Consider the following 15,154-nt stretch of genomic DNA (forward strand, 5'->3'; position numbering starts at 1 on the left):
CATTACTGTATTTATATTGCTCGAACAATTAGATCCACCAGACAGACTTATTCGTTTTTACGCGAAAATAGAGAACTAGAATAAAAAACTTCATACGTATCTTTAATTCACAAGTTGAATTAATAAATGAAGTTCTTTAAAAGTAGCTTATAATCTATACATAAAATTCGTACTTTCTAAGTAGTTTTTCACAATAATTATTTGCACAGGTTTGTAAATGTACATAGAAAATTCAATTTGTATTTGAACTTATTTTCTGTGTCTCTAGGTGCAGAAATTCTTCGACGAAAAAAAAATTTCAAATCGTTTTAAAAAAATTATTTTTAGCTAGGAGGGTTAATTACAATCATTTTTAGTGAATAGACATACCCCCAAAATCCTGCTCATTTTCTAGAAAAAAATTAAATACTGGTGAAACTTTAAACGTTAATAACTTTTTAACGAAGCCTCAGTCAAGAAATTGATATTCTTGATTTTCGTCTTATTTTGGTCTCTGGAATCTCTCATTCAAATTTTTTCCATGGGTGGCTGAACACCTTGTATACTTCTTTAAGCGATGATTCTAACCTTCAAATTGTAACATTGCAACGAAAAATAATTTTAGATTAAGAATGAACGATTCTACTTGTACATAATAATTCAAAATGTTCTGAATTTTCATGTTCATAAACACTTTTTTCCACTCGTAGACATCACAAATGTTGACTAAGATGACTAACCCAATATAATTCCCTCTTTTTTTCCTACAATATCATGTTCCATTCAAATCGATCCAAATGAATATCTTCGAAACTATTGATGATATAGAATAACCTTACAGACAAAATTATGATAGTAGTCACATAGAATCCGCGACGAAAGAATAGCACACTTTGTAAATTTAATAATATTTATGAGAAAGCATAGTTTATTGCTCCTTAAACATTGGCCTTCTATTTTGGGAATTGTTGAGGTTAGGTCTGGGTTAGGTCTGGGAATTATTGAGGTTGTACATTTCGTAATAAACTAGTCCGACAAAATAATAAACAAAACAATCATATATTTTCACATCTCTAAAAGGTGTGGGTGGATATTGAAATACAAACAGTTTTAGTATTATCAAAAGAAAACTATTTTGTTTCGAAAATTGCCAAAGCTGTTAACAGAAGTCGGAAAATTGTTATGAATTTATCGAAAAATCCACAAAATTATGGAGAAAAGAGACGCCTTGGGCGACCTACAGCTTTAACAACACACAATAAACGTGAACATTATAAGAGCAGCATCGAATACATCGATTATTAACAAACGCATTATTAAAAGTTTTTCTTCTTAATCATCTCCCCTATTTAAACACTTGTCGTAACTTGAGACTAGTTTTTGTATACAGTAGAACTCCATTTATATAAATTCGATTAGGTTAGGTTAGGTTCAAGAACAAGCAGTTCTCTATTATGTACAAATAATAGGAAATCACTGATTATCGCCACTAGTACCTTATCGTTTAAACAACAGAAGTTTTCGATCAAATAAGCAAATTTAATCATACTCATTCTTTGGATTATAGTAACATTTAAATACTAATGAACTTGGAAATGTCTAGTAAGGACAGTGATTAGGTAAAGCTTAGTAAATAAATTCTTTATTTGGTCAAAGAGTACAAATAACTGGTAAATGAAAATGTATACTGTATGTTTTATTAATTACAAACAGAATTAATCATTTTCATTTAAAGACTTTACAAATTTCCTTCAAATCTTTCAAACACTGTAAATTAATTTTATTTGCATCCGACTGTACATTCGACTATTTGATAATATGTCTGGGAATTACTATCACAATCTTCACTATGTGACAAACAACGACAACAAAGCATAAATATATGTTTTGTTGGCATTTTCGTTCCTTGAAAATGTCCATATAACTGGAGTGAAGCTCAATAGAAGTTCAGTAAATCGGACATTGATGAAAATTTTGTTCCAATAAATGGACTTCTACTGCATACATCTTTGGAGGAGTCATATAAACAGTTTCTATTACGATATCGCTGACTATACATATAAACAAAGGAATGACACACATAATCTATTTTATAAATGTGGGCTACGTGTGAAAAACATAATTTAACTAATTTTGTATTTTAATAATGTTAATAATTTATTTTTAATCAATTTATACAATTTAAATAAATAGTCTCTATGAAATGCAGAGACAATCGTCGAGGAATTAATGTTTAAGCGAGAGTCGTTGGTGTTTGTTTCAGAACGTTAGAGTATCTGATGCGCCATCTGGTGAGAGTAGCAGCACGTGGCGCGGAGACAGGTATGACGCCGCGCAATGTCGCGATCGTCTGGGCACCAAATCTTTTGAGGTGCAAGGAACTGGAAGTCGGCGGCGTGGCGGCGTTGCAGGGCGTCGGCGTGCAAGCGGTCGTTACGGAGTTTTTAGTCTGTTACGCGGAATTAATATTTGGCGACGGTCCGGTCGGAAGGCCAAAATCGTTGGCCATCACAACGTCCGCGAGATTGCTCAGTTTGGAGGAAGCTCGGAACAGAAGTCTGAGAGGCGAGCCGGATTACATTGAAGTGGGCGCTGGCCCAGCCGGACTACCGTTACATTACCACACGGTCATAGAGCTGCCGCGAAAACGAAACGGCTCGAAGCGTTCACCCTCGTTGAATTGGAGAGCTTTGTTCAGCAGAGGTGGCTTGGGTGCCAGAGGAAAATCGAGGCAAGTTGGCACGCCACCTCAAACAGAAACGGTGCCAAGTTCCTTAAACTCTTTACGACGGTTAAGACCCGTGAAAAGTGCTGATAGTTTGGACGGCGAGGACAGCCTAGGTCCTCTTCTAGGACCTCCGCCAGCCAGACCTTGCGGTCACAGTCGGTCGGTCTCGCACGACTCGTATTTCGATCATTTGGCGGACGCGCCCAATGCTGCGTCGCCCTTGGATCTGTCAGAAATACAGCTCAACTTTGACTTGGAGGAACGTGAGATGCGAATGTTCTCGGAAGAAGAGAGCGGAGGTGTGGCGTCGGTGGAAGCATCACCACGACGACAACGAACGGAGGGAACGCAGAACACTACCGCCACCGGTGGATCGAAGAGAAAGAGATCGCGATTGGAAGAAAGACTGCAATGCGATGTGGAGTTGCGCTTCATCGATAGTCAAAGTCCTGACCAGGTAAAATTCTCGTTGCTACCTTCCGTACAAAGTATTTGAAAGTTTGCACAAGTGCGGTGTTCATTAATCCCCTAGTACTCAGATATTTTTCAAACTTACAATCCAAAATGTAGTTTTTTTTTTGCAAAAATTTATGTCCTGTATTTTTATTCAAGTATTTTAACTAGAATGTATAAAATTATGCATAAAAGTTCCTTGTGTAATGTGTGTAATGATACCATAGTGACAATAACAACAACAACAACAATAAAAACAACTAGACAGAAAAGTATAGAAAAGAAGATACTATAAGGACAGCTATTAAATTCTGATTACTTGGCTAAAGAAACGAATGAGATGACGGCAAAGATTATAATTATTTTTATTGCTTATTCAGTATATATGCAAGAAATAGTGTTAATTATTAAGTGTTAATGTTGGTATTGAGAAGTTTATGCAATATGAAATCATATAAAATTTTTTGTCTTTTGCTTACTTTACACTGTAGAATTGTAATAATTCTCTACTCTTTTTTGGTCTTCAAGATAATATTTAATACAGTGTAAAGAACATTTCAACGTTCATAATTAATAATTATTTTAAAGTTTTACTTATAGTATACTATAACTACTCTCGTTTCCTGTTCATAACATTCATTGCTTTTCATTTTGCTTTGAAAAGTAATAAAGAGACAGTTTTATTGTACTTTTGGATATAATGAGATTGTTTGACCTGGAGATTAAGTAATAAGGTTTTTTTTATAGTTTTAAATAAATTCTAAGAAAATATTTACTGTTGTACATTGTTTTAATAACAAAAATAAAAAACTTTCATTTAAAGAATAAGAATCCAATTCTTGAAGGTTCACTGGAACTTTTCTTTATAAAAGTAAAGTTTGAAAAACACTATAATAGAAGCACATCTAACTCATTTTGCCCTAAGAAGCTACATGATCTTTTTATACCAACTATTTTTATTACGACATTTTGAGTCATCGTTAGAATAAATATAGCTATTATATACAGTGTGTTCGGCCACCCCTGGGAAAAATTTTAATGGGGGATTCTAGAGGCCAACATAAGTCGAAAATCAAGAATACCAATTTGTTGATGGAGGTTTCGTTAAAAAGTTATTAACAATTAAATTCAAAAATTTCAAATCGTTCTGGAAAAATTATTTTCGGTTGCGGGGGCCAATTATAATCATTTTTGGTCATTAGACATACCCTCGAAATCCTACCTACTTTTAAGAAAAAAATTTGAAAAGGTGCGAAATTTTTCGACGGAAAAAAAAATTTCAAATCGTTTTGGAAAAATTCAGTTGATCTTGATCTCGTAGATGTTTTATTGTTATTCGTAATTGAAAAATTCATCTTTTTCATAGAAAATTCGAAGGCTTCAGTTCACAATAATGACCTTGGTCTTCTTTATATACTTTATTAGTCATATTCAAACTACTTCTTTGTATATATTCTTTATCACTATTTCTCAGTCATTTTCTTTCATTGTTTTTCTATTTATTTTCATTACACGATCGTTTTTTACCTCATATTTATCACTTCCTATATTTATGGCTTCCATCTTGAAGATTGCAAGAAGACTGTTATGTCTAGTTAAAGATATCTAGTGTCATATGTCCTTTTTCTGTTAGATAATTGAATGTTGCTAATGTCATAGAGTTTTTATATGATTCCATCCAATGAGTAATGCATGATTTGACAATAATAGGTTGTGGAATTAATTGAAGACTATACATATAAACAAACTAATAAAGAAGAAAAAAACAAGATAACTATACATGTGACATGTGCTTGTTTTCCACAGAGCTCCTCAATTGTAAGAAGCTATTCACATAAATATGTATTTTCAAACAAAAAGTTATAGAAAGGTCAATGTACATATGTCACAAAATGTAATAAGTCGGACCACGTGTTTGATATGTCTGCTATAATACAAGAACAAAATACATGCAAAATTTATATTATGAAACCGGTAAACAAATTTAATATATTTTTACAGGTGATGGTATCCGCAGACATTCACAGCATGGACACACCATCCCCCTTACCTACGCCAGGGTATCTTCCACTGTTATCAGAAGCTTCGACTCCACTCACACCTGCCACATTACATGGAACCCCGCATTCTGTGTCACCTATACCAGTCAACAGTCCTAGGATAAGTTTCCGAAGTTTCACTTTACCGTTAGAGATCGACGATGAGCAGGGCAACGCGAACAAACTGAATAGAACTAGCGTGTCTTCCGATAAATCATCCGACCCTAGTCATAGGTTATCCGTAAACTTAGAAGGACAGAATAACGCTAAATCTTGCGAGAGGATAACGTCGTACGATAAACGCGTAGATTTGTACGACGCCAAGGAATCTTCCAACGCTCAGAAGATTTTAAAGGAATCGAATCTAGTAGTATCGGACGTAGTCGACCAAGAGATGACACTTTGTGATAGGCTAGCGTCTCACCTTAGCGAGACAGACTCCACTAAAATAACATCTCCGTACAAGGACGCGGACAGATCGAGTTCGTGTCCCGTCGATGGGAGCAAGTCGTCTCGTAGCGACACCAGAGACCCGTTGGACGTACGGAAACACGATGCACCGAACAGCAAGTCCGTTAGTTCGCAAAATGACGGCGCCATAGCTGGGAATTCAAACGCACATAGAAACGAATTGTCAGGATTGCCGTTATCCAATGCAACCGATCTCGATTCACCGATGTCCTATGAACAGACCATCGAAGATCTACCAGACTCTGGTTTTGTGATTTGCGATAGTTCCGACAAGATGTTCACCAATACGGAAACGCCGCAAATAGCTACGAACACCAACGATTCCGGTGAGTGGGTGATAGTCGAGAGAACCGGCTCGATCACAACGCCAACGAGCGAATCGAGCAGCCCGAAGGATCCATTGGATGGCACCGTGAACCCGGCGATAGCTACAGACGCGCCGCAATTAAGATCGATATCGGAGAACGTCTCCAGGACATCGTTGGATCTCACAATGGGCTCGACCGTGGACACAGACACGTCTTGCATCGGCGTCAGTGACTTGACCGAAAGTCCTGTTCTTCCTCAAGAGTCTGGAGAGATGACTTTCGACGTGGCCGACAACAGGGAACTCGAGGAACACACCATCACCGCCCAAAGGACAGCCGGGTCTTTCGACGGCCAAGCGAATTTCAGGTTGGGCGATTCCGGGAACAATTTCTCGAATATCGTTCACTCGTCCATGCACGACCAGGATAACGGGAATCAGAAAATGTGCACTGTCAGTATAACGGACGTTCGTTTGAATCAGAAGTCTACGGAAATGGATCACGAGGTCACCGCGTATTACAATCAGCTGGACAACGCGAAAACGTTCAACAAGAATGACAGTCCAACGAAGAAAAATCTTGGGAACGAGGAAGCTTTCGACAACTCTCAACGTACCTCGAGGAGTCTAGACTTTCAGCAACAAGATATCCGACGTTCCTTGCAGTTGCATCGGAAACCGCAGTTCCAGAGTGCCGATTGTCGTTCGTTTACCAGCCTGTCGAACAAGTATCAGGATTTCGAGTTGTCTCTCGCTAACGTTGACAATAATAAGCAACGTTGTCAAAATCAGAAGCTAGAAAAGTGCCAAAGCTTCGAGTACGTCTCACCAAAGGAACCGGCTAAGAGCAACCAACAGCACAAACAACTTCCAACGTGCACCGATGAGAACTCTAAATGTAATAACGTGAAGACCATTCAGCCGCAGGAACAAATGGAGATGGTGATCCCGTCGGAGAACGCGGCGGAACCCAGCGAAATAGCACATCATCCGGAGGGAGCGTCCGAGACGACGTCATTGGACTCGTCCTGCTCGTTCTCCAACGCGTCCTCACCAGTGGATGATTCGATCGTTCTCCGTGACACGGCAGCCATACTGCAAGAATTAGCGTTGCAAAGATTATCAGGCGGTATGGTAGGCGATCTGTCCATTCCTCCAAGAAGAAGGTACGAAGCGGAAAGTAACAGGGATCGAAGGAGCTTCGACTCTGAGATCGGAAGAGAAATAGTTCGCGAACGAAAGATGCGACAGGAACTGGACACCGCTCGAGGAAAGTCCGAGGAACCACCCGTGAACAATGCTCAACATTTGCCACCGTGTTTGAGGGCGCGTCACGCAAGAGCTACTCGAGCGTCGTTGAGTCGATCACTGGACGAGGCCAAGTTCAATAAAATGACCGAGGAGGCATGCTTGCCCGTGAAACAGGCCACGGAGGATGCACAGCACAGCTCCACGCCGAACGTTGGGGCCAGTTCGAACAATTCGAGAAATTCCGATAAGTCTAACCTGAAGAACCTCGGTGGCTTAGACCTGGGTGATCCCCAATGCAGAGAAAGGATAGAAAAGTACAAAGAGGAGAGGAGGACGTTCTTGAGGGACAAGTACAGGTCGGAAAGTTTTCGTGGAATGCTGTCAAAGGCGGAGGACGACGGAGAGCAAGCCCTTTTGACTAGGTTAAAACAAAGAGCCTCTAGGCCCTCCCTTCATTGATATTAACGTAATATTTATGAAATACTCTATCGACTTTTCCGCGTAGATGCCTCTAATGCGTCGCACGATGAATTACATGTATAATTCTAGTAAACTGCTGGCTGCACTAATCACGTTTAACCCTTTGCTCTCAGAATCTCTTTTAAGTTAGGGGAGGACAATAGCGTATGTTTTGTTCAATGCAAAAATACAGTAGTGCATGGTTGAATTTCTACAATTTATCACCACTCAGCGTGTCTCGAGTTTTTTCAAACTTTTTATTCTCCGTAATTTTCATCTGATCTTTTTCAAATTAAAATGTTGCACGATTCAGTAATTTAGTTCCTGTATTTTATCACGTATCAAACTAAAATTTTTTAAAAGGTTTTATAGACACAAAGGAAAATGATCTTTAATATAATTTAATCTACTTTATTCCTTAATGAAAAAAATCTTTTAACTTGTGATTTATCTCCGTTTGTTTTTTTAGTAAATAAATCTCCGATTTTCTGCATGTCACAAAAAAACACCATTTTCATTTTTTGTTTGACATATTACTGTATTTTTTAAAATTTGTTTCCAAGTTTGAATATTTTTTTCAGTTATATTTTGTCAACATGTATCCAAAATATTGATACAGTCTTTGATATTGTATTTTTTCTTTGATTCTAATTTAATTTATGTATAGTGAAGAGTAGAAACTTAGTTATTGAATCGAAAGTTTATGAGCAGTCCTTATTTAAATTATTAGTTAAATTTCAACAATGCATCGATACCATGTTTAGAAAGATGACATAAACTATTTTCTTTCTTTGTTAATATTTGGGTCCACTTCTATGAAAATAATTTTGCACGCGAGAATTTCACTGTTGAATGAAATTTAACCATGTATTACTTTATCGTCTACGAAGAAAGCAAAAAATGATTCATAACAGTACTTCGTGGTACTGTAGGTGATAGGAAGTCCATTAAGTTTCAGAATGCATACAGGGTGTCTCGTTATTTCTGGTGTAACTGAAAAGAGGATGACTTCCAGCATTTATGAATAAGTCGAAAATTGTAGAATAAAGTTTGAAGCCTCATTCTAAAAACTTTTGATCTTGGAAATGCTCTACTCAGATTGTAATATAGATGTTAGCCTAACTTCTTTGGGATACATGAAATGTATACAAGTTGGTTGAGCGAAAAATCTGGAAAGAAGATACCCAAACGAAATAGTGGGGAGTAGATTCTCTATAACACAATTCGTTTAGTTTTTTTTTTTTAACGAATTTGTCAATGTTCATGGATCAATTAGGATGAATAGAGCTTTACATTGAGATCCCATTAACCGAAAGTAAGTTTGCTGTACGTTTAGCCCATGACTTTATTTAAACAGATCTATTAAAAAATTACGAATTATAAGGGGAAAAATTTATTTTCCACTTTCGACGTATTCTTTAGCAATAAATCAGCCCCATTTTGATCAAGACACTATACTAACGTACGATTATCTCAATTGCAAATTTTATAACTCCAGAAAGTTTTACTAACGTATTAAAAAGGAATGTAACTGTTTGCCATTTTTTTTTTGTTAAGTATTAGTATATGTATTTAATAGTATTTACAATTTTTTTTTTGTAAGAAAAGATTTATTAGAAGGGTCCCAACGAATGCGTTAATTTCTCGTGTATTAAATTATTAGAGTGCAAAGGGTTAAAGGATGAAATCCGAGAAAGTTAATCGAATACGAGTGGCATAATGATATTAAAAAAATTAAAAAAAAAAAATAAGGAAAGAAAACGGTCTGCGATCGATGATCGAAGCTTAAAATCGATGGAGAAAAAACGTTCGGTTTGTCGCTGTTAACAGAACAGTTCGATAACTTGAGTGTTCTTAATTTATTGTACATGTATGTATACACGTAATGGTATACGTGTATTAGATTATTTCTGTTATTGTTACGAATCTTTAAGAATCATTTTCCATTATTGTTATTAATCGCTCCCAAAGATGTCTCATTAGACTTTTGCGTTTGTCGCGCTGTTCTGTTAATCGACTGATCCAATCGATCGTGATGTACCACATTTGGGTCCACGGAACGAGTTCGTTGTCAAACCCTTTGCACGCGAAATTTCCGTTTCCGCCACCGGAGCCGGTGAGCAAATTGTTTCGAATGTTATTAGGAAAGTTAAGTTTAAAACGAACAAGTTTATACGATAATCTGTAATAGTTACAAAAACGAAAACGCAAAAAAAAAAAAAAGAAAATTATCTTCGAACGATGCATGTATAAGAGATATATATAGTTTATAAACATTGTAATACGTTCACGTTTTCTACGTTGTACCATTCGCTCGAGTAACGTCGACTGTAAAACTGTAAATTCTATGAATATTCGTTTTGATCTGGTCTCGACGCGTACCGGGTGCAAAGGGTTCAATATGTATACATATATTGTAACCACGCATGCCTTCGTAATTGATTAACGTAATGATATAGTTGAGTTAAGAAAATCGATACGCTTCCGTTTCCTGTAAATTTCGTTGTTGCTCATCGAACCGAGTATTTTTATACGACAAAGCGTTTACCACGGAGAAAATTTGTTCGTTCGATGATTGAAGCGTGTATCCGGTGAATTTTCTCGCTTCTTATCGGTTTTTTTCTCTTTTTTTATTATTTTTGTTAGCTCCCTCTTCTCTCTCTTATTTTCTTTTTCTCCGTTTCATATGTTTTACGCGTACGTTTTCACGCCGATCGCTTGTCACATCTAAGAACATAACACACGTAGTTAGAAATTTTTTAAATATGTTACACCGTTTAACGATTAATATCGAGAAGTTAGAATACTCGTTACTGTTCGTGTTCATTTTTCTCCCGCTTTAATATTAATTTTTTTTGTTTATTATAAACGTTCTTGAATGTCTCGCGGATTCTCGTTTCTGTGCCTTGCACGCCGCTCGAATACGATTCTCGAGAGTCGCGAAAATTATTTTCACTTTACAATTTACCGTATTATCCTAAATATTCGGCAACACGCGTCGATATATCTTTCTCACCGTGGACTGGTCTGCGGCAATCTATAATGCGTCTTCTGTATATGCTAATTATTATTTAGTCGATATGTAATATATTAATTTATGTATTTTAGTTTGGTTATCGACGAAAAGAAAACCTTGCTCGAAATCAAGATTACTATCGGAAAAGATTGGTTTGTTTAATTACTCGAATGTAGTCAGTAGTCGCGCGTAGTAGTTTAAAAATTAATTTCAATTGACGTAGAGAGTTCCATCGCGTCGCAAGATATGTAAAACATCTTAATTTATACACTCTTTTTACACGTATTATTTACACTCGTATAATTATAGTTTCATTAGCGGAGAAGCACCGTTCTAGCGACAGTTTTTCGTTCAAAATGGCTCTTCTGTCTCGATATTTAGTTACTACTTTAAATTGCGCATTTCAGTTGTTTTGTTAATTTTGCGAAGCGTTAATGCAAACAGCGACACGAACTGCTGCGTAACACTATTCCTGAATCCATCGTCGGTGAGATTTGTCGCGAAGCTCGACAACATTCCAATCGTTCTGAAAATTGGATCATTTTCCAAGTCACGGTCCTCGGTCTCCACGTTTCCCCGTTAGCGGAATGCACGTCAATCAAAACGAAATCAGGAGCACCGGATTCTGTGATAGCATTTATATAACTCCATAACGAACCAATTAACAGTATCTATCTCGCAATCTAATAAACCGCCAGTGTATTGTACATTACGATCTCCGACGAATCGAAGCACGAGACTCGGAGGATCATACGTTTGTAATTCTGATAATGCTCAAAAACGAAGAAAAAAAAACATTTGCAAGCTGTCGTACGAGGGTAGCGAAGTTGCGCGAGACCTTTTAACCCATTGAATTACACGAAGTTCGTATAAAGAGTGATCAAAGACACGCGACGAAGAATTTAAGGGTCCATAATGTTTATAAAAATAGAAGTTAATTACAGATAAATCTTGCATGTACAGAAAGATCATTAGAGACTGGATAGAATCAAGAATACAAAAGGTAATGAAAGAGTTGAACTTAAGTATAGTTGGATTCCTCCATATTTTGATTTCAGGCAATGTAATGCATATATTTACAAATTTGTAGACTCTTCGCTGGCCTTGATAATTTTTTAAACACAGAAAGTGGTGCATTGCTCCAACAAAATTAAGTTTCGAACCTTTATTTGCTGGACAAAAGCCCTGAAATTCTTCGTACCTATTTTTCGAACGCTCTGCATACGCTACAACATCAACCATTAGCGATCTAATATTTTGTGTATTTTTTTATGCTACAATAACGACGTAGTATACAACATAATCGTTTCTCTGCAAACCAAAGGAGCAAAACGCAACGACCAAGCGCAGATACTTCACTCGAAGTCTTAAAACTACTCGAAGCTATTAGTTACATTTCTATTTAAATGTTTAACGAGACTTAATACTTGCTAAAGAGAAAGTACGCGTTGAGTACTCGTAGAAGAGGAAAGAAGGTGATGTTTTTTAATAGATGTTTAAACAAGAAACGATTAACGAGTGAGTGGAAAGTGTCGCGAGGATCGAACGTTGCGAAACGTAAAAAAAATATTGAATTTAGAGAGCCGCGTTAGAGTGCAACGAGGTAATTCAACGTTGCGAACAATACTAGTTGGACGGTGTAATAATAAAATTCGAAGCAATTGAATATATTCCTCGTCCAATCATTCTTTTCGCTAGCATCTCTCCTGTTCGTTGTACACGCATAGTACGAAGCGTTCGTGAACTATTTAATTTAACCCTTTGCACTCTGAAATTATTTCGTTTCATTACGCCAACTGTGAGATTAAACATAGATTTATCCGGATAAAAATTTACAATTGTTCTCTTCTCGCGAAAAGGGAAGTACTATTTTTTACACAAATCGTTAACATTTTAAATTTCGAGTGAAAAGGGTTAAAGATTGTACGAGGCAAACGTTGCTACAGTAGATACCAAAATTATTGCAACAATTTCTATTCGAATGCTGCAAATTTTCCCAGTAGTATCGGTACAGTTAAGCATCGATCATTCGCGGAACCGAAATACCCTTAAAAGTATAGAAACTTTTATTGTTTTGCGATTTCATGATATTTAACTGTTAAAAAGATTCGTACAGAGCGTTTAATTTTGGTCAATTATGGGTGTTCGTCGTGTATACGGGAAAAAATTTAATGGGAGATTCTAGAGAGCAAAATAAGACGAAAATCAAGAATACTAATTTGTTAGTTGAGGCTTCGTTACAAAGTTATTAACGTTTAAAGTTCTTGAGTGGGAACCACTATCGCGCGTGCGCAGCTGTTCGAAGACTGCCGTTCTACAGGCGAAACTTCAAACGCTAATAACTTTGTAACGAAGCCTCAATTAACAAATTAGTATTCTTGATTTTTGTCTTATTTTGTTCTCCAGAATCTCCCAATTAAATTTTTCCGTATAGATATCGTACACATTGCATAAATCTTGCAAATTTAATCTTATACAATAAACTGAGCGCATCAGCGAACGCTGGAACATCGAACGATCGGTGCTCGATTCTGTCGTCGACGATAAGTTCTCGTCCTCGCGTTTGATCCTTTTTATTAGCAAGTCACGAGCGCGTAAGGATCCGTAAACGATATGCATGCACAAGTAGCGCGTCCCAACGACGAAACTGTGAGAGAAACGAACCTGTTTAGAGATAAAAGTATCTTAACAACTTCAATAGTCGCTTCCCTGGATACCGCGTTTAATAGGAAAGGCCTAGTTAGTGGTATTTAAGTAACGCCTAAAAGAAAAAGAAAAGAAGAAAAAAAAAAAATGGAACTCGAAGATTCATCTATTTACGAGTACTTCTGCACAATATTATGCGCAATAACAGTACATCCGTAGGATGTATATTTTTAATAATTTGAAATTCTCGCGGTTATACATGATAATAGGATATAGTTGTAGAAAGTGAAGAAGAGAAGACACGCGCCTACTAGATATAACAATTTACGTGAAAAAAAAAAAAGAAAACTGACACGCGTACTAATTCTTGTTTCTCCTCGCGTAGTCGCAAGGACTAATAGTAATCTTGTTTTTGAGTGTTGAAGACCCACCGTTCGACAAACTGGACGTATTTTTGTCACTCCCTCCACCTGTATCTCCCCCCATTTCACTTTTTTTAGTTATCTTAATCTTTTTACGACTGTTTTGTTATTAAGCGATACTACTGTTTTGCCTACTACGATTATAATTATAATATATGGAAAATTATATGTAAACAAATATAAATACTATAAATATTGGAGAAATTATGCCGGTGATGTGCTTTCTGGAACCTGTCAGTGATTTTCTTTTCGAACGCACTGTGCTTTTCGTTGTTAGATCAGGCAATCCATAGTGTTGTTTGTTTATAGAACAATATCATTGTATTTCTTATAATTGTAGGCATCTGTCTCTAATATGCCTTTTGAGAAGACTTTGTATTTTTTGTATTCAAATTTGGACAACGTTGAAAGTGCGAAAATATGAAATTGAGGATTTTGCAAAATTGATGTTAAAAGTTATCCTTTCTTCGAAATTATATTAAAGTAGTCATGTTTTTAAAATATTTCAATATTCTTTTTAAAGATTTACACTTCTATGCCAGGTTGAAAAAATTGATTTACTAAAATCAATTGCAATTTGTTGTCGTTTATCGATTAAAGGCGAGGAACCCTGTTGCCAGAAACTTTTAATCTGAAAGTGTGCATTGTTCATAGTTTGAGAAACGTATACAAGAGTCTTTTAGAGTCTTTGCTTGGCTAACCATGTGAAAAATTTGAATGGGAGATTCTAGAGGCCAACATAAGACGAAAATCAAGAATATCAATTTGTTGATTGAGGCTTCGTTAAAAAGTTACTAAAAAATTGAATTAAAAAATTTCAAATCGTTCTGAAAAAATTACTTTTGGTTGCGGGAGACAATTATAATTATTTTTGGTGAACAAACATACCACCAAAATCCTACGCATTTTTGAGAAAAAAATCGAATAGGTGCAGAAATTCTTCGGCGAAAAAAAAAATTTCAAATCGTTCTGAAAAAATTATTTTTAGCTAGGGGGATTAATTACAATCATTTTTGGCGAATAGACATACCCCCGAAATCCTACGCACTTTCGAGAAAAAAATTCCTAAACGAAAATATAATGTATGGCCAGAAATGTACCCTGGAAATTTCATGCGAATCTTTAAAATGTCATAACTTCTGAACGGATTGACGGATTTTAATATTTAAAAAAGCAAACTACGCGTATTTTGGTGGAGAATATGCACAAATCGCAAAAATATTCGAAAGATTGGTCCTTGATCCCGCAAAATGAGAAAAACCCCATAAAAATGGTTCAATATTCAAACAGCCATAACTCCTACAACTGTGAATATATTTCAATGAAACTTTTTTCTGAAGTAGAGCTCATGGGTACCTATAAAAAAGTATTAGACAACTTTTC

At 36.3% G+C, this 15,154-nt stretch overlaps 2 protein-coding genes across 7 annotated transcripts in view; both read left to right on the plus strand.

Annotated features, from left to right (window-relative positions):
* Positions 1 to 13,972, plus strand: part of Cdgapr (GTPase-activating protein CdGAPr) — a 74,687-nt gene extending 60,715 nt beyond the window's left edge. For all 6 annotated transcript variants that reach the window (XM_076762445.1, XM_076762444.1, XM_076762446.1 and 3 more), the window contains 2 exons: positions 2,243 to 3,164; positions 5,162 to 13,972. In XM_076762445.1, coding sequence (XP_076618560.1) covers positions 2,243 to 3,164; positions 5,162 to 7,687 — 3,448 coding nt within the window. In that variant the 3' untranslated portion in view covers positions 7,688 to 13,972. The remainder of the gene's footprint in view (positions 1 to 2,242; positions 3,165 to 5,161) is intronic.
* The window catches only part of LOC143340485 (CB1 cannabinoid receptor-interacting protein 1), a 199,865-nt gene that overhangs the window by 123,135 nt on the left and 61,576 nt on the right, over positions 1 to 15,154 (plus strand). The gene's annotated exons all lie outside the window — the stretch shown is intronic.

The sequence above is a fragment of the Colletes latitarsis genome, chromosome 3 (genome assembly GCF_051014445.1).
Source record: "Colletes latitarsis isolate SP2378_abdomen chromosome 3, iyColLati1, whole genome shotgun sequence".
Lineage (NCBI taxonomy): Eukaryota > Metazoa > Arthropoda > Insecta > Hymenoptera > Colletidae > Colletes > Colletes latitarsis.